Source organism: Ricinus communis, chromosome 8 (assembly GCF_019578655.1).
Source record: "Ricinus communis isolate WT05 ecotype wild-type chromosome 8, ASM1957865v1, whole genome shotgun sequence".
Taxonomy (NCBI): domain Eukaryota; kingdom Viridiplantae; phylum Streptophyta; class Magnoliopsida; order Malpighiales; family Euphorbiaceae; genus Ricinus; species Ricinus communis.
This window is the reverse complement of record NC_063263.1, coordinates 11,884,872-11,908,841: the sequence shown is the minus strand read 5'-3', so window position 1 is coordinate 11,908,841 and position 23,970 is coordinate 11,884,872. Positions and strand designations below refer to the sequence as shown.

The window sequence follows — 23,970 nt, the reverse complement described above, 5'->3', positions numbered from 1 at the left end:
TATTTAGAAAATAAATAAATAAAATGATTTTGTATTCAAATGGACCCAACAACCGCTCCTCCCCGCGTTGCCTTTCCTTTTCAAGTTTATTTGACTAAATAAACTATGAATTGGAAAATAAGTGTTCTTATAATTTTTATTTTTATTTAATTTGAAGGTTCGACCGACCAATAAATAGATTTTTTGTTTATTTATTTTTATACCATTCATGAGAAAGATGATAAATTCTCGTAATGTAATGTTACTGAATGTTAATGTATTCTTAATTTTAATAGCGGAATATACTTATCAAACTCTTTCTTGATAGGCTGTTTTGGTATATGATTTAATTAATTTAGTAGGGATGCATACAGCTAACACATTGTGAATAAATAAATAGAGAGAGATGTTGGGTTGTGGACACTTTTGGTCGGAGATGAGAAAGAGATGTAATTGCCTTTTTTCAACGGTTTAATTCTTATTTCCAAAATTTAATTTTTTGAATTTTTTTTTTGTGTGAATTTTCAGAGGAAAAATACGTAAATGATATTTTTCTAAAAATAGATTTGACAAAAATAATTCATAAAAAAATAAAAATAAAACAATTAAACCTATTTTTTAACATCCAACAGTTTTCCCAAAAACAGGTTACTATTTTGTGTACAACATCTGGGTCTCTCTCTCCCTTTAAGATTAATGTTGATTTGAAAGGAGAAATTGGATTGGTATATAGCTGTTGTTCATGGACACTGGACCACAATAAAGCTAGACGTTTTTCCATACAACTTTTTTCCCCTTGAATCCAACTCCAAGATGAAGTGTTTAAAAGTTGTATTTAATTGAAGATCCTAAATGGGCATTCTATTTTCAATCTTATGCAATTAAATAAATTTTATTTTGTGTCGATCAGAGGAATATAAATACTGCTTAGGAGAGGCTAAAACAAGTAATGCATATGCCACAGCAGCCTCTTATTACTGTAATTTATTTGCCAACTTCATTGCTGATAAAAGAATTTTAACATATGGATTGAAATTTGAGCTGTGTAATCGACAAAGCAATGGCAATGGGAGTGGAGATCTAGAGCTGTGAGCAGACTGTAAATGCATATGCATGAGTGCTACTGCTAGCTATATATATGTATATATGTATATGTATCACCTGCCATTTCCTCGCCATCCAAACATATACTATTAGTAACTAGAAAGAAAGTTTGGTGGGAAAGGAAAGGAAACGAAACCTATGATTCAAAGTGCATGAAGTACGGGACAAGTCCCTCCCTTGTTCTTATTTTCACATATTTCTTTATGGATGAACAAAGACGAAGAAGTAATGGAAAAGTTTACTTTCTTTTTATTTTATTGCTTTTCTTTTTGTGCTATAAATTGCAAGCATTAGCAGAAACCCTTACCCACACACATATATGAAATATATATATTTATGTCTTTCTCTCTTTTAATGTCTTCCACTTATTTTTCCTTTTTCGTCACTTCAAAGTGATTCAATTGTTTACTTTCCGCATTTTGGGCCAATTGCACAGAAAAGGAAACATATAACACAGAAAACAACAAGATCGCCATATTAATGCTTTGACTCAACCTTCTTTTTATTTTATTTTATTTTATTCTCTCTCTTTCATATCATAATTTGATTTGATTTCAACATTTTATGCTATCTCCTTTTTTTTTTTTTTTAATGTTCTTTTTAATACATTGGAAAAAAAATACTTTATGTTATGTCTTGTATAAATTGTCAACTATCCCAACCCATCATGACCTAAGTTATTTAGCTACATTGCTTTAATTGTAAATGATTAATATGTTGAGGATTTGAATTCAAGATCTCTTTTATAAAATTATTAATTTAATTATGAAAAATTAATTAGTTTATATTATTTTTAAATTTTTATATACATTATTTCTATTAAATTTGAATCTTTTTCAGAATTTTAATTTAAAAAAAAAAGAAAAATTTCATTCAAAAGAGATTAATACATTCAAAACACCAAACAAATAAGTTTGTCTCATTAAAAGACCTTCTCAACAAAAGAAATCTAAAGGGACAATTTCAAAAGGAAAAAGAAAAAAACAATAATAAGTGAATGTAAGTTTACAATAAAGAAACTCAATTTTAACCCTTTACAAAATACAAACACCAATAATAAAGATCCTGAAGCCAAGCATAGCACTCGTCCTCCATCTAAATACAATCTCCATTAAGAAAAGAATAAAATATATATATATATATATATATATACTATTCAAAATTTGAATACCACAGGTATGACCCTGATTTATACATGAGATAAAATGGAAGATGATCCAACACAAAGAATAAGAATATAGAAATGTACTTCAAAACTTTTAAGAGATAATAGGTTTTGAAAACTTCCTTAACATAATCATAGAACTCCTGCACATATTAGGGCTAAAAAGAGATGGTTGATTTATCATAATTAGTAACTTGCCCCAGAATCAATTCGTACATAAATAGATATGCTTTCAGATTAGCACAATTCAGAAAGGGAGCCTTATAAAAAATCAGATTGTCATCCAGTAGAAGAAAAGTGAGAGATAATAGGATTCTCTCTTGACATGTTAGTACCATATATACCACAGGGATCTACCACATGAGATAAAATAAAATAAAAAATAACTCCTGAACATAAAGATTGGAAAGATAAAAAGATAATAGAATGCTCTAAATTTGTTAGACAAATTCTGTATACTAGATTGAAGAAAGGTAAAAAGAGAATGGGTTGTTAAAACTTCCTCAATTATGGAGTAGCTATTGGACCATTAGATTACTATTCAACTGCTGTTCTTCTGTGTGTGTGTGTTCAAATTCAAACTACTGTTCCAATAACAAACTAATTTAGCATTAAACTATGGTAATTAAGTAACGGGTATCAGTAATGACTGATCTCGTATGCATCATTTTGAGGCCTCTATAAAGGGGCATTCGTTCTTGAAGTAGACATTTGCTATTAAATTAGCAAGAATAAGTAATTCTATGTGCAGCTCATGTGCGTCTGGAATGCCGCAGTCTTGAAGAACCAGCTGCTGGTTTATCTAGTAATTGTGGTAAATGTGGAGTGTCCTACTCTCCTAATGTCTGCTACCTCTAGCTTCTTTGCTTAGCTCCTTTTTCTTGCCAACGGGGAAATTAATCGTTAAGAAGTGGGATCCTTTACCTTGCCAAAATATGTGGTTCAAACTTGAGGGCAAAAATTAAAAAAAGTCGACTTTATAGAATACATATATAGTTAAGGGATCGATCCACTTCAACATATATCAAACCACATGAACGTGTCACGTAACTCGTTTATACTGCTTACCGTGAACTCGTAGTTAATGCTATATATATTAATTTTTTAGTAATAATTATCTATGCTAAATGTGTTTGTTATAAAAAATAGAGGAGTAAAATATAGTTGAAAATGTCTAACAATTAGACCTCAAATAACTGTCGTGATAACTCTTGATTGAGATTTTTTTAGCTTACTCATGTAAGACAACAACTGATAAGATGGGAGCACTGGTGGATCCATTCTGACGACCAAATCAGATAAAGGGAGAGAAAGAAACACAATAAGATTAGATTTAGATTGAGCAATTCAGGGTTTTATCTTATTCATCTTGTTCTTTATATGTGAGAGCAAATAGGATTTCTTAAAAATCTACCATCCTAGACTGATTCTTCTTTATTTTTTTATTAACTCCTTTGTTGTATTGGAAATCTCTCATTGACTGGATTACATGATCTTTTTCTTCTTTATTAACTTGGGTCGTGAGTGATCTGATAAGTCTTTTAGATTTAGATAGTTCCAATTGTTACTCTTATGATGGTAATAATAGTGACACATGTACCGTAGTGGACCCATTAGTTCTCATGGCCTACTATCCTATCGTGTATGTTACCAATTTTGATCTTCTCGAAAGATCGATCGATTTTTTTATGGACCGATATCTATTTTTTTCAATTTAAGAAAAATAAATTTGTTATCATATTGCATTCTCAAATTAATTAATATTAATAAATTTTACATATTATTTATTTACTAATTTGGTATATAGGTAAAAATATATAGAGTAAATAAATATTACTAAGTATTTTACCTTTTAGTGCATGAAAATCAAAGGTAAAATATGACACTCTAGTCTAAGGGGCCCTATCCACCAGGCCACATCTGTTGTTTAGGAGTTATAATTGTTATTATGGTTTACGTATTTATGTTGGCAAACTAGAAACATTGATTGATGGAATAAATTTATACAATCATAAGGTGGGCTTGTTAGAGGACATTTTTTTCTCAGGGGGGGTTATCAGGCCAGTTACTGGCTACTGTGAAGCACAGCTTTATCAAGCTCAACAAGAGAAAACGACCAATAATTACAAACTATATAATAACATGACTAAAAACCATGGAGTCTTAAACATGGCCCATTCAGCACAAAAGGAACCTCAAGCATAGCAGGAAACAGAAATCTGCTATCATGGATAAGGCAGTACATAGTTTGCTAAACACAAGGATAAGAACAACTTTCATAACGGAGCTTCAAATTCAAAGCAAGTAACCAACAGACAGACCAACCTCAAACCTCATCTGAGTGTAAGAAAACCCAAAAAAAGAAAAAAGAAAAGAAGGAATATTAAAAATTACAAGATTTTATATCAGCAGCGATTAGGATTGCTAAAAAACTTAGTATAAAAGTAGGCTAATAGAAGCGCTAGCAGTAGAAGCTAGTCTTCGGAAGCGAACTTCCGGGCCGGAAAGGAGCCAAAAAACATAAACGTCTAAGTGAAAATCTTGACTTTGATAAAGAATGATTTTATATTCTAATATTAGTAATGGCGCGTTAGCCTATTTAAAATATATAATTTAAATTGAAATAATATATAATTTTAGTAGAAGTTTCTGTTTTTTTGGTGTTCTTTCGCTTCATCTATTTAAATGTTCAAAATAAGCACATACTAATTAAAATTAAAATTAAAAAAGATTAATAAGAACCGTTTACGGGTAGTCTGCTATTCTTATATCCATTATGTTATTGGGTTTTCTTTATAATCACATTGTTTAATTTTGAAGTAAATAATGAAACTTACATTGGTTGTTAAAAATAAAAAAATATTAAAAATATTGTACCCACACACGTTTTTTTTAATCTAAACATATTTATGGGATGAAAATCATTAGAGTTATTAGGAAAAACAAAAGTACATTTAAACCATATGAATTAATCGTGCAAAATAGGCCACATCAACTCCTCCAATTATGAAGCTTGCCAAGATTTCCCACATTGGCATGTGTTTATACTTTTTATTTATTTTTTATTTTAATTTAATTCCCTCTTATCTTTTCCTACTTTTGAAACAATGACAGCTTGTTATATATATATATTGTAAATTAATATAAAAATACAAAGTAAAAAAAAGAATTAAAAAAAGAAAGAGAGTGATGACAACTATAAAGTGGGGAAGTAAAAATATCTAGCCGTCCAAACTTTGGCTTCATAAGGAAAATATGTAATAAACTTGTAAATCTTGGGATGTGCATATGGCATGTCTGTTGCTATAATTGTTTGTACTAAAAAAGTAGATGTTTTTGGATCCATTAAATTGATTATCAGATTGGTGCATACGGAGTACGGAGGATTGCTTTGAGAATTTCTTCTTCTTCTTCTTCTTCTTCTTCTTCTTTTCTTTTTATTATTTGTTAAAGCAAAACCAGGTGCAGCCCCCTGTCCTGCTCTGCTCCAAAGTGATGGATTAAATGGATATTTTCTTCTTTTTATAGTTTTCTTTTTTCTATTGAATGTTGTATTAGGGTTGCTAATCACTTTCACACCCACCATGCAACTTGGGTTAGCTTTTAGTGCCCTTTTGGTTCATTAAGTTAATTTGCACTATATTTGGCACAAGATAAAGGTAAGATCGAAGTAAGATTTTAAATGTAAGGTAGAGCTTTTCTTATTTTATTTTGTTTTATTTGAAAAAATAATGAATAATAATTGATTGAAGGTTTTAAATTGTACTATAAAAAATTTTAAATTTTAGCTTCTTTAACTACGTACCGTTTTAGTGGGCGAAGATTTAAAAAAAATTTAAAAGATTTACCTCAAGATTGAGGAATTTAAAGATTTTAAAACTTTACGAAACTCTTAAAAAGTTTCTATCCAAATAGATTGTTAATTATTATGTTTTCAATTAACAAAAATGTAACATATCTAATTATATTCATAATTTATACGACATATATTGTGCATAATTGATAAATTTGGGCAAAAGAAAAAGCACAATCACCAGGGTTTTGATTTTTTATTTTTTTTATTTCTGATTCAAGCTTTTTCTTTATTCTTTTAAAGCATAAAGGTATTATATAAAGAGATTAATATGATAAATTAATTAATTAACCTATTTTCTTATTTAATACATTCAAGGCTAAATATGTTCCAGTTAAAAATAATTACTTTTTTTAATTTTTTATTATTATAAATAAAGAAATAGACTTGAAATTTTATTCAAATCAAGATATGCATCTATTATCGGATTAAGTCTACATATACAATAATTATTTTTTATAATCACAATAGAAATAATAACACGCATGATCTTACTAAGATAAATATTAATTCATCAACTTTTGGTCACGAGGCAAAGAAAGAATATGAATTTGGTAAAGTGTATATAAAATTAAGAAAAATAAAACTTTTCTTCCATTAATAAAATTTGAAGAGCTCAACGAATACAAATTCCTTTTGGTATAGTCAAAGATAAATGAATTAAATTAAGTGTACTTTTGAAAGGAGAGATGAGAGGGGCTAAAATTGATTAAGAAGATAATGAAAGAAAATCAGGATTTAGTGTGTGTATGTGGATTAGGAGGCAAATAAGTAAAGAAAGTAATGAGGTGAAAAGAAACATAAGTAAACGACAGAAACCTTACTGGCTAAGGACTACAAAGCAGCTTCCTGGTAAAAATAGAATAGAATAAAGGGGCTGCAAATTCATTCAAAAAATGAAGCTTCAAAGAGGCTCGTGTCTCTGTAGCCTCGTGCATTGGAACACAATCCGGTTAAGCAAACCATTCTGGGTGTGGGTGCCCAATAATTATGTTCTTACAGCTTGGCTTGGACCACCTCTCATGTCTCTCTCTTATTATCTCATGCACAGACAAGTAACAAGAATTAAACATGTGGCATATATATTATATAGATTTTTCACAAATTAACTAATCATTCACGTAATGTGGTGTTATTATCACCACTCTTTCTTTCTTTCTTTTCTTCCTTGGTCTAAAAGGTATCAGAGGCTTAACAGTAGTTCCTGGTTTTTAAATATCAGTTACAGATTAAGAAAAAGATCAACTTTTAAATTGAAACATAAAATGATATTTGTTTTGAGATTTTTTTTTTAAAATTTTTTATTTAGTTTTTGATGGTCTGATGGTTGATAAGATTGATGAGAAAAAATACTTAAGACCAATGGATGAGAACCAATCATTTAAACTTGCAATAAAAAGAAAAGAATTTCTGTAAAGTTAAAGGTGTGTAGAGCAACAGCAGCAGTAGATGCAATTAGAGGGCGTGAGGAAGAGTTTTTCCTCAACGGCTTTCTCAAATCTCAATCAAACTTAATAATTGAAAATGGTCTCGAAAAGATGTCCTTAGGACCAAAGAAAGCTCTCGAAATGTTGGGTCCATCACCTACTTTTGTGGGTTTCTGGTGAAAAAATATCCAACAATTTAACTTAAAACCAACAAAAAAGAACAAAGAGGAAAAGTTGAAGCCACCTCTTCCCCACTAGTATACCCTTCTTGCTAATAAAATTAGGAAAATAGCCATGCAAAATCAGCCAAAGGTTCTCTAGCTTCGTAACCCACTAACCCATTGTCATAACCAATCCCATTTAGCCAAGTGTCTTAAACCCTTTATCACTTTTTCTCAACTTTCACTTTCACCTTTTTTTTTTGGTTTGGTTTGGTTACAACTTTCACTTTCACTTTCGAGTCCCCACTTTCTTTTCTTTAGTCCCACTCTTTCTCTCTCTCTCTCTCTCTCTCTCTCTCTCTCTCTCTCTCTCTCTCTCTCTCTCCAGTGAAGAAGTGAACAAAAATCGGATCAAATAATTAAAGGCAATTTTACCCACTATCCATTTCCCATTATATATACCCCTTCTCCCTAGTGTAATCCTTCATGCCAAAACATTGCTTTCTTCTTGTATTATACATTGAGCCACTCTCTCTCCCATTTCATTACATAAATCTTCTTTCCAAGATTAAGCACATAATTTGAATTGTGCTGCCTAGCTATAGATATATCTTGTTTCTTGCATTGTTCTTTTGGTTGTTTTTCCTATTTAGTTCTAGTACTTGTCTTGGTGGTATATAAAGAGAAAACAAGAAGATGTTGAAGAGCAAAGCAAGTAAATTCTTGAAGAAAATAACATTGGTGTTGGCATCAATGGCCAAGGCTAAAACGTTAGCTCTCAAGAACAAAACTAATGCTTTGAGAACTCGGTTGATGATATTCTCTTTGTTAAGAGACAAGAAGATTCTGATGAGCACCATATCACAGAAGCTCCATGCTTTGGCGGGTCAGCAAGAGCATGACAAGCAACAACAAGAAGAAGGAGAAGATAGCATTGAAGATCAGAGCAAGGCTATAGTACTTTACAATCACAGCACCATGTCCGTCCCTAATCCTAGCCAAACTGAGCTGCTAGAGAATGCGGACGATGGACAGGGTAATGGCTATTTTTACGGCTACGGCTATGGATATGAAGAAGTGGATGGTGATGAAGAGAAGTTTCCCGACCTGACACATTCTTTATTTGACTCTGAAGATCTTGACTTTGAAGATCCAGGAGGATCAGTGATAGAATTGGTAAAGAATTCAAAGAAAGAAGGTGAGGAATTCAGTTTGGAAGATGAGATTGATCATGTGGCAGACTTGTTTATAAAGAGATTCCATCGCCAGATGAGGATGCAGAAGCAACTTTCGATAAAGAGGTATCAGGAGATGCTTGAAAGGAGTGCTTGAATGATATAACTAATTAACTTTGAGACCATAAAATTTAAAGGATTCTTCTTTATCAAGAAAAGAATTCAGATTCCACAGCTAGACAAAGCCAAGGCTTTTTTTTTCTTTGCTGGATAAAGGCATGCTAGGCTGGAGGGGATACATGATATGGTTGCAGCTTAACTAAATTTCTTCTGTTGAAGGGTATATGGTTTTCAGCTGTACATTTTATACTACTGATATAATATGTTGGATCAATCAGAATGATATTAGAAGCTGTTTTTCTTCTTGATTTAACTCAGAGAATAAAAACATAGCAAAGCCCAGTTTTATAAGGCCATTTATGTGTGGTCACCCTTGGATAGATTTGTTGTCTTCTAATCAAGCCAGTTCTTCCTTTTTGTCTTAGATAATAGTGAAAGCTTGGACAGAGAGACCCTGATTAACCCCACCAGGCTTAACTTTGTGCAATTTAAGAATATCAAATAAAGAGTTCATGGGTTCTACTTTTTCTTCAGTGCGATACATGGGTTTTCTTGTTGCATCAAAAGCAAAGCACTGCTGTATACTACTGTTCCATTAAGCAAAAGAAAATGATTTAGGCAACTGTTTCAATTAGTCCAAGTTGCGCAGCCTCCCACTATTGTTCAATGAGAATATTAATTAACTAAAGAATTTCTCATCCAATAGTTATGTTAATGTATTCATTTTCAACAATAGAATTTCCTCTCAAAAAATTGGGTGATTCTATTAATGCCTCAATCTAAATTGCTCGAGTTGAAATCAAGTTTAGAAATTTAAGTTTCTGAAGGCTCGTGAGAATTGCTACCCTTGCCACACACCCACCTTCAATTAATCATCATATTAAGAATTCACAGAGAGACAGCTCATGTAGCTAAAAAGAAAATCAAACATTTCCAACATAAAAACTGGTTGCAATAATAACAAAAGGTAACCCATGGGAACAGAAGAAAAAACAAGAAATAAGGAAAAGCAACAGAAGACATTTAGTTACCAATTGGCAATGGCCAATGATAAGGTGAACATGGTTCAGGGCTGGTTAAAAGAATTGGATTGATTGCTCTTCTTAGGAAAAAGAGGCAGAGGTATGTGAGGCACCACACCACAACTAGGAAAAGTGACATCACTCATCAAGTTCTGAAGTTCTTCATCACTCTGCACAGCAAGCATGAGATGTCTTGGGGTAATTCGTCTCTTCTTGTTATCCGCAGCAGCATTACCAGCCAACTCCAACACCTCCGCAGCTAAGTACTCGAGTACAGCGGCCATGTAAACAGCAGCACCAACTCCGATTCTTGAACCATACCGACCTTTCTTTAAATACCTCGATATCCTGCCAACAGGAAACTGTAATCCCGCCCTGCTGGATTTCGTTTCAGCTGCTTTCCTTTCCTTTTCTCCCTTCTCCGCTGCTTCTTCTTTTTCAACCTCTTTGCCTTTGCCTTTGCCTTTGCTTTTGCCTTTACCTTTGGCCTTGATTTGCTGTTCTGCTTCCATTTCTTGATCTCTTTGTGGAGATATAATTCTTGATTTTCCATATATAGAGAAGGGATTTGAAAATGGTAGAAATGGGGATTAGTGTAATGATTTACTTTGTTAATTGTTGATTTGAGCATGGGAACTTGATCCTCGACTCCCACAATTAATTCACTCAAATCGTCAAAGTAACCTTCCTTCTCCCGCGAGTTCTTTGTGTTCGTATAATTATCTTTTCAATTTCGAAATTCTTTTTAACTCATCAGCCGGAAATTATATGTTGGATTTTCTTCTTCTTGCCAATTATTTGTTCAATCTTTTTACTTTTTCCTAGACAATTATATGTTAGATTTTAATTATATGCAAGCACTACAGATACTCTGAAGAAATGAAACTGATTTTATTATCTACAGTATTATTTTAACGGTCAAATAAAGAAAAATTAGTAAATATTAATCACATTTCATAATTTTCCCTGTAATGTAACTTGAAATGATAATGATGCTTGTTGTGATTAAATCTGATCCAACTGGGAGTCATACTCCATTACTAACCAAAACAAATTAAAACAAAACAGAAAATTATATGTTAAATTGCACATAGTTATCTAAATATACTATGTGTTAATTGCTAAAGTTAATTATTTAGTAATGAAAGATATAGCCTATTTTATAATATAATGGCGCATAGAAAAATGTTAATACACGAATCCTTCCCCCAATTAAAATACAATATTCAAAATCTTATCGTTTATAATATCGCAATCTGAAACATTCATAATTTCTTTTTTTTCTTTCTCTTAGACTTTGACAATTGAATAGAAATCATTTTATTTAACAATATATTTTGTATTTTACATAAAATAATGTCATGTTAAGGTTTGGATTGTTTTGTACCATAAAAAAAAAAAAAAAGACTCAGCATTGTTTTGTCGTCGTTATTATTAAATTGAATTTTAAAATTGAAATATGAAAATTATACGAAAAATAATCTAAACATTTTAAATTTATTAACTGTCTTTCAAAACTTTCAATTTAAATTTTTGAATTAACTATAATCAATTGAATTGTTTGTTTTGCATGATTTTTGTTATAATTGATTGAATTTTTTTTATTGTAATATATTCTCAAAGATATAATACATTAAGCTTTAATTTCGTGAAAGTTTAACTTAAAAATAAAGTAACAAAAAAATATATACTTTAAGAGTAATAGAAAAATATATGAATACACTTTATTAGGTCCAAATCCAACGATACGGAGATTTGGACCGCCAAACCATATGAAAGACGTCATGTCGTTGCTAATTTTATTATTCTCACATTTTCTTTTGAAAGCAACACGCGACGATCACAGTCGCATAGCATACACAAATTTTTTCTTTTAGGGGTTAATTCTGGGTGTTTTATATTGTATTGCTTTATGGGTTCGCCTAATCCAAGATGATTCTAATGGGCAGTTGACAGGAGATATCTTACTAAGTTCGGGTTCATGGAAGTTGCATGCGCTGGTAATCAATTTACAGTTTTTTTTTTTAAAACCCTAGATGCTGCAATTCACTGCTTTTTTGTTTGTTCCTATTGCTATTATACTGTTATTGTTGCTCGTTTAAATTTTGCTCTTGTTTGATTAGAATTGGCAATTTGATTCTACTGTCAGAGTTCCTGAGTTTGAACATGTCTGCATTTTTTTTTTTTTTTGAATAATGTCTGCATTTGAAATAATACAATTTTATTTTTATTTTTATTTTATTTTCGATGAACTGAATTTTATGATCTACCTGCCGAACTCGTTGCATTATTGTTGAATAGGTTCTGATGGGGCAAGTGATGTGAAAAAGACATATAGAGAGCAGAGAGAAGCTCTGCAAGGGGAGCCTAAATGTGTTTTATGTGGTCGTTATGGGGAGTATATATGCGATGAGACTGATGATGATATTTGTAGCTTGGAATGCAAACAAATTCTTCTAGGCGGGGTTGGTAAATCTGATATTTCAGTTGGTATTCCACCTCCTAGAAGATTAGCTGCAACTGATGAGTGCTTCTATGTTAGAGAAAATGGAACATCCTCTTTAACTAATGATCAGACTGAATTACTGAGAAGGACACTTGAAATCCATGTTAAGGGCGAGCTGGTTCCAGATCCCATTTTGTCATTCTCTTCTTGTAATCTTCCTCAGAAGCTTCTGCTGAACTTAGAAGCTGCAGGATATGACCTGCCTACACCTGTCCAGATGCAAGCAATACCAACTGCTTTAAGCGGCAAAAGCCTGCTTGCTTCGGCTGACACGGGTTCTGGGAAAACTGCTTCCTATCTAGTCCCTATTATTTCTTCTTGTGCTAGTTATCGCCTTCAGCATTCTTCTGACCGCAAGCCACTAGCAATGGTCTTAACTCCTACTAGAGAGCTTTGTATACAGGTTGAGGATCAAGCTAAGTTGTTTGGTAAGGGCTTGCCTTTCAAGACAGCACTTGTGGTTGGTGGCGATGCTATGGCTGGACAGCTCTATCGTATTCAGCAAGGAGTTGAGCTGATTGTAGGGACTCCAGGCAGGCTCATTGATCTTTTAACAAAGCATGATATTGAGCTAGATAATGTGATAATATTTGTCATAGATGAGGTGGACTGCATGCTCCAAAGGGGCTTCCGAGATCAGGTTATGCAGATATTTTGGGCTCTCTCTCAACCCCAGGTTTTGCTGTACTCTGCAACAGTCACACAAGAGGTAGAGAAGATGGCAAGCTCTATGGCAAAAGATATGGCTCTTGTATCCATTGGCCAACCTAACAGGCCCAGTAAAGCTGTAAAGCAGCTGGCCATCTGGGTTGAGCCGAAGCAAAAGAAGCAAAAGCTTTTTGATATATTGATGAGTAAGCAGCACTTTATGCCACCAGCAGTTGTTTATGTGGGTTCAAGGCTTGGGGCAGATCTACTATCTAATGCAATCACAGTCACCACAGGGTGGAAATCTCTATCCATCCATGGGGAGAAGTCCATGAAGGAGAGAAGAGAGATCATGAAATCTTTTTTGGTGGGGGAGGTTACTGTGATTGTGGCCACTGGGGTTTTGGGTCGGGGAGTTGATCTCTTTGGAGTGAGACAGGTAATAATATTTGACATGCCCAATTCCATTAAGGAGTACATCCATCAAATTGGGAGGGCATCTCGAATGGGAGAGGGGGGTATAGCAATTGTCTTTGTTAATGAGGAGAACAAAAATTTATTTCCGGAGTTCATTGAAGTCTTAAAATCTTCTGCAGCTGTGATACCTCGCGAGCTTGCAAATTCAAGGTATTCTGTTGGCAAGGGCCAGAAAAAGCGAAAATATGGTTCTTGAATCATCAGAACCATTTTTTGTTTCTTGGCTTCATTTGATAATTGAAGAGGTGAAAAATCCATTCTGTTGCTACGTTGCTGACTTGTTCAACTGCTGGATTGATGTAGCAGGGAAACTTGCCATGTTGATGGGTGTTTCATAATTCCTTACTTGAGCAAGAAACCTTTACCATTGGCTGCACGATGAAGATGATTGCTAGAGGAATAAGTAGCCTGTTTAGATAGCATGTAGCTACACAGCATGAAGGTTAAATATTCTGCAATTGTTTTCATGTTTTTGAACTGATTTTTTCCCTGCTGGTTAGTTCTGGTGGCTGTTATTGATACAAGTCAAGGACAATCCAGAGTTCACAGAGAAGACTTTGCTAGTGCACCATAAATCTCGGTGAGGCTTAAGGTCATGCATGCTTGTCGGGGGAGGGTTTCAGACCCACTGTCCAGTTAAATATGGAATTCTGGTTCTATAGATGATAATAATTGGTACAAGAGCAAAGATTCTTTGAATGGCAGTCATTGAATTGAAACACTGGAATCTTTTCATTTTATCAGCAGGGAGTTATTTAAAGAAAAATGATGGGGCAGAGTGTATAGGAACACTAGCACTTGAGGACCTCGAGTCTGTGCAGCAATGGCGAACAATATTTCAGTTGAAAGAGCCTTTGGTAGTGACTTGAAATGATGTCTCTGACAATTAAAGCAATGACAGGGTCTATGTAAAAATCTGTATACAAGCTTACTAAGAGAGCACTTGCAGGTAATACTGGAAAATGATTGTCCAAATTAGAGTAATTTGTAAGTCCTAAAGCTAGATAAATAAAAGCATACTTGTCAAGAGTATGCAAGATCCGACTTTTTAGAACTTTTCTCCCTGTAATAAGCAGGTGCGTGCACAAAATCCGACTCTGTCTTGCTGATGGGGCGGAGCACTAACACTGGCGTATCCAAGCTTTGTCGTACTTGTAGGACCTGGCAATCTGATGGCTATCCAATGAAATAATAAAGGTAATTAGATTGATTCATACGCCAAAACCTGGATGTAGTTGTGGCCCTATTTGCATTATTATCCCATTACATTATTATAATTGCAACTAAAAGCGGAAAGAAGAGTTGACAGCTAGGACCCTGTACTATTTAGTTTTACTTTCACAAATTTAACATTTATTATTATTTCATATATATAATGTTTTTAATGACCGATAATTTATATTAGGATAGGAAGGTTTCAGATCTCACTGTGCTTCCTTATCAATATTATTACTCATAATTTGGCTGGTTGTAATGTGCAATTCGATTTTATTTTATTTTATTAATCGTAAAAAAAAAAAAAAAAAAACAGGGGAAGAAAGCACAGATTAGATTACCTAATTCCTAATACATTAATCTAATAAAAGCCTGTTGGAGAATGAAAAACATAAAAAATAAAAATGATAGTAAGAAGTGAAAGAAAGAAGATACATAAGAATCACACATGGAAGAAGCAACAAAAAGTAGCTTATAAACTGGTGGCCTATATCACAAGACAGCAGCATCAGCTGAAGCCCATTTTGCACATGTGAAAAGTCGTAGGCCCACCAGATTCTAATTAGAAACACATCAATAATCTGCGAAAATAGATTTGGAACCATTTTAACACCTGAAAACACACATCAAATGATTCAAACTTCTCAATAGGAAAGTGGAAATAATTGTCAATAATATGCAAAAATAGAATTGAAACCATTTTAACACCTGAAAAGGAAGTGAAGAATAGGTAGGCAATATTTAAAATTAAATCTAATATTCTTCTTTTCTTGACCATTTCATAGCTGATTCTTAAAACTTTTTATAGATTCATTTTGAATTTTTGCATTTAAAGTTGATAACTAATTAAACAATGTGATAATTAAAAATGCAGGTTAATTAAAAAAAAAAAAAAAAGTGGAGGTGAGAGCTGAGAATTTGCAGCCTTCTTCCCTTTGAATGGAGATTTCTATATATACCTTATTAGGCTGTGTAATCCATTTATTTTTTCCATCTTTCCTAATTGATTTATTTAGTTTGAGTTATATATGTTGTTAACTTTGTAATTCAATAAAATAATGCATCTTGAGAATAAACTTTATTTGACCAGAAATGTACTCTCTTAGGTAATTATTGTTTCTTATTGAACATTAAATCTTTTGACATAAATTATGTTTTTACTCCAATTGAATACCAAATACTGACCATTATTAAATCAAACATAATAAATAAATATAAAAAAAAAACAAATAAATTAAAGTTAAGAGGAAAATAGAAGATTTGACTTGTGACTTGAATGATAAATTAAAATGTAATACAATTAGTTCTTTAGAAGCAATTATATTTTATGAATTTAATCATTAAAATTATGAAGATATATTGGATGGGTCCAAGCAACAAAATCACATAAAAAAAAAAGAAAAAAAGTGAGCAGACGTGAAAGGAAGACAGGAAGACAGAGTAAGAGTAATAGGCGTGTGGGTCCAGGGCCCACAAAAAAAACCGAGAGAAAAATCCAAAAATTTCAGTTGGGAGAAGGGAAGCGAAGTGAAGGGCGTCGGCCATTAATTAAGGCTCTCCAAAGAAATCGTCTCCCTCCCCAATCCCATCTTCACCTTTCTAACTTTCTTTTCTTTTCTTTTATCAATCTGATATTGGTAATATTTAAACAACAGGAGAAAATAAAATTATAAAAAACATCCTTTTCTTATTCTTCTTCTACGTTTCGACTTCATACCAAAACACCATCAACCAACCTTCCATTTCTTTCTTTCTTTTCACTTCTAATTCTTTTTTCACTTTGCCTTTTACTTAGCACCTTTTTCCAGGTAATTAATCTGCACTTCTAATATATCTCTTATTCATTTTCATTTCTTTTTTTCTTTTTTTTTTTGTCTTTTAATGATTCGGGTTCTTGAAAGTTTATGGTTTCGTTCGTTTTACTTAGCTGAATGCAATATTATATGATTACTTGGTATGGTTTCTTGATGTTTTTCCTTAAACCTCTTTCTACAATTATATTGCTCATGATCATCCGATCTCTTTCTTGACTTTTCTTTTCCTTTATTTTCTACCTATTAATTCAGGCCTTCTTTTCTTGAAATTTGAACTGGTTTGTTTCCTTATCGATTTTACACAAAGATCATCCTTAAGTTTATTATAATCTTGATTTCCCGCCATAATGGGCCCACCACCGTGAAAATTAGATTTACATTCACAAGCTTGATCCGAATTTCTTATTTTTCTTTTATTTCTTGTAAATTGAATGTAGACCCTTTACTGTCAAGTTTTTTTTTTTTATTATTGAATTGTTGTTTTTGTTGTTAATGATGATGATGATTATTTTCGCGTGCTATGATTTGCTTTATGTGATTTAGATTAGACTGAGATGGGCCATACCATGCTCATCATATATGTATGCTTGTGTGCGTGTGTGTTACTGTTAAGGATTGTTTTGAAGGCTACTTTATTTTTCACATTCTAAAATGAAAATAACTTGAGTTGCCTTTGTTTCTGGCAGTTGTTCAGCAGCAGAGAGTCATTCTTGGTATTGTGCCTTAAGGTTTACCTTATCGTCAATAAATGCAGGGATACGCTTACAGTGGGGGACATGGAACACGCAGTGTGGGTGAAAGCTCTAGCTCAACATCGTGGAGCAGTCAACAGGATACTGAGGATGACCGAATGATTGCTCTTGTACTATCAGAAGAGTATGCTAAACATGATGGTGCTGTTGCTAGACGCCTTTCTAATCTCGCACCTGTTCCTGTAAATCTTACTATCCTAAATTTTTTTATTTATATTAATGTTTAATTTGTTCATCTTTATACATGGTTTAATATCCTATATGTAGGCTTAATTTTGCAGTATCTAGTTAGTACATGTTCCAGCGCTGGTTTTATTACCTCTGACGTTTTCATTGCATATTTTGTGATCTATCATATGTATTTTGTATTTGCTCCCTTCCGTTATAAAACCCTTTGGTTCTGAATATCTTATATATATATTTTCTTAATTATTCAGCATGTTCCGCGGATTAATACATACATACCCAACCTAAATGATGCCAGTATGGATCACCAAAGGCTTATTCAAAGGTATTTCTTACACTCTGTACTTGAAAATGTGATCTAGAGATTTAATTGTGATGGAAAATCATTCAGCATATGATATCATCCATATTCTCTCCTTTTCACAGTGAGAGCAAAAATATATTGCCAGCAGAAAGAAGTGAAAGCACATGCATCTGTGCGCGTGCACAAACACACACATGAGCACTTATACGGCTGTGCATAAAATGTTTGATGTTCGTTTCAAAGGCTTAAGGACTTTCTCCAGTTTGTTGGAGATCTCAAAGCTTGTGCCTGTATTCAACTTGTTGGTGTTATTGAGGAACTTGGAAATGACATGCTTCTGTTTTCTCTTACGGCCATGTTAGGAATAGAGTTATTAATTAAGCGAGCTTTTGATTGTTTGTTTTGCCATCTTTTCTCAGGCTAAATGTTTATGGTTTATTTGAGGTGAAGGTTTCTGGGGATGGAAATTGTCAGGTATGCAAAATGTTACTCCCTCTTTCTGTTGCTGGCAACTGAAATATAACCTCCTGTGACTCTCTACTTGCAGTTTCGTGCACTTTCTGATCAGATGTTCAAGTCACCAGAACATCACAAGCATATTCGAAAAGAAATTGTAAAACAGGTGAGGTTTTTTGAAATGCCATTGAGTATTTCTCGATGGTGATTTTGGTTAAGCAAACTCTGGGATTCATGTTGATTTTGGGCTCTTAGTTCCAAACCTTAAGCTCAGATTACTATCTTTGAGTGATTGATTACACCAATCTCATCAACCATTGTCCATTGCGCAACAAGTAAATCCTTTCCAATGACTTTGAAGGAAGTGGAAAAGGTCATAAGAAACATATAATGTCACCATTATTGACATAAGTGCAGCATTTTTCAATTTTAACATCTCTCTGCAGCCACCTTTGCTGTCAACATATATTGCTGCCATGTCTAGGGCAATGACCATGCCAGCAACTTGTAAGGGCAGTAATCAAAATCATCATAGTGAGTTGCAGTAGCTTAGGTGTAATACCATGACCAATACCTTATCGTCACTATTTTACAACTATTGATTAGAACAACACTAAATTACACCGCGCCTGAAATGCTCAAAATCATCTCCTTGTCATGTCCATTATTTCCCAGCTGACTGCTTGGCATCCTTAACAGTATTTTCAGCAACCCTCACAGCCATCACTATTTTATAACTATTGATTAGAGTAACACTACACTACAGCACGCCCGAAATGCTTAAGATTATCTCCTTGTCATGTCCATTATTTCCGCAACTGACTGCTTCGCATCCTTAACACAGTATTTTCAGCAACCCTTGCAGCCATCACTATTTCCATAGGTCTTCTCTATCTTTTGTGCATCTTTGTGAAAGCCTGTTGCAGTTGAAAAGCTTCAAGCATTCCATTATCATGTAGCTGCTACTATCTCCACCTCAAATTTGGTTTTCATTCTCAAGTTTTTGAAGATTATAGCATTTTCTCCATTAAAGAAAATGTTATATAACCATTTCTAGATTCAAGGTCTGGAACTCATTTAGAATGCTGTAGTTTGAAATAGTAAGTGGCTAATCTGCTATGCATTATAGGCTTATAAATTTCTGTTAGCTGAAGAAGATTTGAAAAGAGATGCCTATCTTTTGACCAACAAAAGTGAATGGTTAGTGCTATTATGTTAACTTTGTTCTACTATTTTCTTGTTCCAGCTGAAAGAATATCGTTCATTATATGAAGGCTATGTCCCAATGAAGTACAAACGTTACTATAAGAAAATGAGAAAGTATGTCACTCCCTTGAGGATTAAAATATTACTTCAGTTTTTTTTTTGGGTATGTTATGGTTGAATTTTGTGTTTCGACATGATGGAAGTGATTTCAATTTTTAACATAAAAAAGAACTGCTTGATGCAGATCTGGTGAATGGGGGGATCATATTACCTTACAAGCAGCGGCTGATAAGGTTGGTAATTTTTATTTGATGAGTATTTGTTGTCTGCCCTATTTGTATCTAATGTGATCATCATCGTGTTTTTAGACTGTTACTTTAGATTTCATATTCTTCTTTTATGAAGTTATAATAGTTGATGTGCAATTAGAAACACAGATGGATATCCATTAATTTGGTTTTAGTTCTGGCAGCCTACCAGTTTCATTTTTAACTCAGGATATTGATGTTTTGAGTGCCTATTCTAAATTCATGAAGATGGTTAATGAGACTGAAAATTTAAATGCTACCCTTTAGCTTAAATATTTTCTTGCAAATGGCACTCAGATTCAGATTTTGATTAATGATAAGCAACAGAAACTGTCTGTGATTATGAGAGGACAGATGAATTAATTAATTAATACAATAGAAGATTTTTGGATTCAGATAATCGCATTTTGTAACTTATTTTTCTTGTTACATAATAAAACTATTTTTATAATATGACAGAAGATTAGTGATTTTGAATGAAGTCTTAACTAAAGATATCAGTCCGAATGATCTATCCTATCTTGTACTTCTAAATGTTTGGTACAAAATGTGCATGTTTTTCAAATGCACCTTTTTATACAAGTTGTTGTAACTTGGAAGCTAACAAAATTGTGCATGTTTTAAGATGATTTCTGACATTATAGTTAGTTATGTTTCTAGGTGCACTTTATGAAGGGAAAAGAAAACATAAAGGGCCGTGCTTTTTTTTTTTTTTCTTGAAAAAGAAATACCTTGAATTTTATTTTTCTTACACTTTAATGCCCTGCTAACTGATATTATTACTTTATAATGGAATATTAATAAGATGTTCTTTCCTTAGTAAAATTATTTTGTTTGGGATTTACCATCAAACCAACTATTGAAATGCTCCTAAAAATATTATGAATTTATTTTAAAAAGTATCTCTATATTATAATTATATTTATCGTGAGTTCAATATAGTTAGTTGGATGCTAAATAACTTAATAAATGATTTTATTATTGAAAATCAGTATTATATTGGTATTAAGTCATAGAATCCTAATGATTTTAATTGGTAGGTTATTAAAAATATAAGAAAAATATATCACAGGGTACATATTTATCAAGAAAAAAACCACTGTACTTCAAGTACAAAAGCGCCAAACCAAGAGATTTTTTAATACATTTCCTCTTTATATTTCCTCTTTATAAATTATTGATGGTGGTAAATGAAAAATATTTGGTTGCATATCGGGTGGAAGTGCTGTAAGTACTTGACAAGATTTTTGATCCTGCTGAGGATGAAATCATGAAATAAGGCTCAGATAATAGAACAACAATTATTAGATTTTTTGTGGAAGTAATGCATACCAGTACCCCAATACCTTAGAACAAATATCCACACTCTCAATCAAGTGAAATTCTTCAATATGCCTTTGAACTCCACTTTATAATATGCCTTTGGTCAGACTTCGGAAATAGCATGTATTACATTTCTGATCTTTTGTATGCAGTTTGCGGCGAAGATCTGCCTACTGACATCTTTTAGAGATACTTGTTTCATTGAAATTATGCCACAATACCAGCCGCCTAAACGTGGTATTCATATTGCTCTCTTCTATTTATGTGATGTAGTTTTCAACTATAAGGCCCCCAGGCAGCAACTAAGACTTTGATACTGTGAAGTTTCTTCGTTGCCTTATTCTTCTGTTGCATCTGAAAAATCATGCTATGCACAATTGAATAGATTCTGTTGTTCAAGGACACCTCTGTAATTTTATCAAATCACTCTGCTGAAAATTTTGCTTATCACATAAAAATCTGTTTTAGAGCATATCAACTCAAAAAAGTTAACTGAAATGACCATTTCATGAAGTTATTAGGTAGCTTGGTTTCAGTAAAATTTAAGCATCACCAGATGCAAAAAAGAAAAAGAGAAAAGAGAAAAGATTTGAGGAGTAAATGGAAAGTTCTCTTGATGCATTTCAAGTTTCCAACTGTCTTTATGGACTTCATATTCTTACAGTTCCTTTATCTTCTGAATGATACAGAGCTGTGGTTAAGCTTCTGGTCTGAGGTACACTACAATTCGCTATACGAAATCCGAGGTTTGTTTCGATTCTTTTTATCAAAAATAGAAAGCTTTGTTTGTGAGCTTCAAAGGGTATTATGGAATAGAAGCTTTAAAGTTGCTTGGTCTCCTTTTCAGATGCTCCAATCCCACAAAAACCAAGGAAGAAACACTGGTTATTTTAGAGGAAGCAGATTAAATCATCTGGGTATAAGATATTGGATTCAGAAAGGGAACTTTGGTAGTGTATATATATTCTTACTTATATTGACATGTTTCTTATAATTCTTTTAATTATTTTTTTATTTATTATCATTCATATAATTAGTCCTTTTTTTTTTTTTTTCTTTGAGAAAAATTCATATAATTATTGTTGTACAATTATTGATAAAGTCTTGGCAGTGAAGAGCATGAGATTGTCTAACTCATGATTATTAGAATATTTTCTTATTTCATTTATTTATTTAGATATAAATGATTTATGAATATTTTAATTTTAATTTTATTAACTAGTATTTATATATAAATTAAAAGGTTGTGTCATTGATATATTAAAAGTATTAATTTTATAAAAAAAATTATTAAAAAGAAATATTCAATATTTTTGTTAATATGGAGAGGTATATGTAATTATTTATTAAATTGCACAAGATCCAATGTCATTTATGCTTGATCTCCACAGATCAAGGGGAAGCCAACAGGGCATTATCTTATCTGTATTGGGATTTGCATTTCCCAGTGTAGAATTCTGTTTGATTAATTCCTTTGTAGATACTTCTTGCAGAGATTAAAAGACAAATTTCAAAAAAATTATATGAAAACAGATTTTTCTTTTTACAATAATCCCTTTTATTTCTTTTTCATATAAAACCAATTTCTTTTATTTTTTTTTTTCAGTTGAGGATCTGTAAGGTGGGCATAGGGAACCTCATTAAATAATAAATAATTCATACAGTGGCAGCATTAATTATTTCCAATAATTCAATAATTATTAATGTTTTGTTGGTCTGATTACAATCTTGTATTGTATTATTATTGAAACAAAATCATATATTTATTTATGATTCTGAGACACATAATATTCGGTACCTTTACAGTTATCTCACGATACCAAAATGAATGGGAGTTATGGGTGTAAGTATAGCTGGGTTGCACCAGATTCCAGCTTCTACCTGCAGACATATTATGTAGACCATGCACATGCAGATGCACTATTGGTTGGTAAACTGCAACTTCCTTAGGTATTGTTTGTTTATTGGACCAAATCTCCATCAACTCATCTTCCTTATCTGCTCAAGCATTTAACCACGCTTTTTCTACTCTGAAATAAAATAAAAAAAATTTTAATATTAAATATAATACTAATATTTTGAAATTAGAAATAATTTTTATAAAAAATATTATATATCACGTTAAATATATAAAAACTTAAATAAATATTAATGGAATGAAATCAAAGAGGGTAAATTTGATTGTAGTTTGAGGCGGCAGTGACCCACGCTTTGATAACAGAGTTGGTGACCTTTTCTTTGCTAAAAAACAACTAATGTATTTAATGTTGTGGGTTACCTCAACCCAATTATCAATGCAATATCACAGCCAGCTCACATGCAATCCTTCTGTCTTTGCTCACTTCTTTTTTTTATTATTATTAGAAATTTTATTTATCTATTTATAATTGGACTATTTATTAAATATATTATGTATGATTAATTTTTATATTTATATTTTAAATCACAGTTTTTATAAAATAAAATTAATAATATTAACTAAAACATTTTATATTTTTTAATGTGTCTGTAAATAAAAAGTTGGATTATTTTTTAATCGAAGAAGTTATTTTTATTTTTTAATAGAAAAGATGATTTAATGGTTGTTTACTATATCCTCAAAAATTCTGATTTAAATATGATGTGCTTATGAGACATATATATATATATATATATTAAAAATTACAAAATCTGAAAATATATAATAAAATTATGAAATCAATTAATTAAAGTTCCTACAATAATATTATTTTAAGAAATGGGTCTGGGGGACCTCTTTTTAAGTTTAAA

At 32.1% G+C, this 23,970-nt stretch overlaps 4 protein-coding genes across 5 annotated transcripts; 3 read left to right on the top strand and 1 right to left on the bottom strand.

The window, feature by feature from the left end:
• The first annotated feature begins 8,170 nt into the window (after positions 1-8,170).
• LOC8273061 lies at positions 8,171-9,517 on the top strand. The gene has a single exon (XM_002512750.4). It carries the CDS (start codon positions 8,386-8,388, stop codon positions 9,019-9,021), a length of 636 nt encoding a protein of 211 aa, XP_002512796.1. The 5' UTR covers positions 8,171-8,385; the 3' UTR covers positions 9,022-9,517.
• A 397-nt stretch (positions 9,518-9,914) lies between these two features.
• Positions 9,915-10,801, bottom strand: LOC8273060 (histone H2A-beta, sperm). The gene has a single exon (XM_002512749.4). The coding sequence runs from the start codon at positions 10,516-10,518 to the stop codon at positions 10,051-10,053; it is 468 nt and encodes a 155-aa protein (XP_002512795.2). The 5' UTR covers positions 10,519-10,801; the 3' UTR covers positions 9,915-10,050.
• A 953-nt stretch (positions 10,802-11,754) lies between these two features.
• Positions 11,755-14,691, top strand: LOC8273059 (DEAD-box ATP-dependent RNA helicase 41). Its single transcript, XM_048377558.1, has 2 exons — positions 11,755-12,006; positions 12,308-14,691. The coding sequence occupies exons 1-2, from the start codon at positions 11,988-11,990 to the stop codon at positions 13,831-13,833; spliced, it is 1,545 nt and encodes a 514-aa protein (XP_048233515.1). The 5' UTR covers positions 11,755-11,987; the 3' UTR covers positions 13,834-14,691.
• Positions 14,692-16,059: 1,368 nt separating this feature from the next.
• Positions 16,060-22,352, top strand: LOC8273058 (OVARIAN TUMOR DOMAIN-containing deubiquitinating enzyme 12). Of its 2 annotated transcripts, none has more exons than XM_048377561.1 (10): positions 16,060-16,660; positions 17,421-17,600; positions 17,856-17,929; positions 18,328-18,382; positions 18,456-18,530; positions 19,611-19,684; positions 19,815-19,863; positions 21,354-21,438; positions 21,891-21,947; positions 22,049-22,352. In XM_048377561.1, exons 2-10 carry the CDS (start codon positions 17,517-17,519, stop codon positions 22,093-22,095), a joined length of 600 nt encoding a protein of 199 aa, XP_048233518.1. In that variant the 5' UTR covers positions 16,060-16,660; positions 17,421-17,516; the 3' UTR covers positions 22,096-22,352. The 2 variants fall into 2 exon arrangements, with proteins under 2 accessions (XP_048233518.1, XP_015570857.1); XM_015715371.3 differs by having other exon boundaries at positions 16,062-16,660; positions 17,353-17,600.
• Positions 22,353-23,970: the final 1,618 nt, after the last annotated feature.

Bases quoted from the DNA above. Each gene is read 5' to 3' on its own strand.
- LOC8273061 (XM_002512750.4), top strand. From the start codon at position 8,386: ATGTTGAAGAGCAAAGCAAGTAAATTCTTGAAGAAAATAACATTGGTG.
- LOC8273060 (XM_002512749.4), bottom strand. From the start codon at position 10,518: ATGGAAGCAGAACAGCAAATCAAGGCCAAAGGTAAAGGCAAAAGCAAA.
- LOC8273058 (XM_015715371.3), top strand. From the start codon at position 17,415: ATGCAGGGATACGCTTACAGTGGGGGACATGGAACACGCAGTGTGGGT. The intron at 19,864-21,353 runs GTTGGTAATTTT...TTTTGTATGCAG, and splicing joins TACAAGCAGCGGCTGATAAG to TTTGCGGCGAAGATCTGCCT. The intron at 21,948-22,048 runs GTTTGTTTCGAT...TCTCCTTTTCAG, and splicing joins TTCGCTATACGAAATCCGAG to ATGCTCCAATCCCACAAAAA.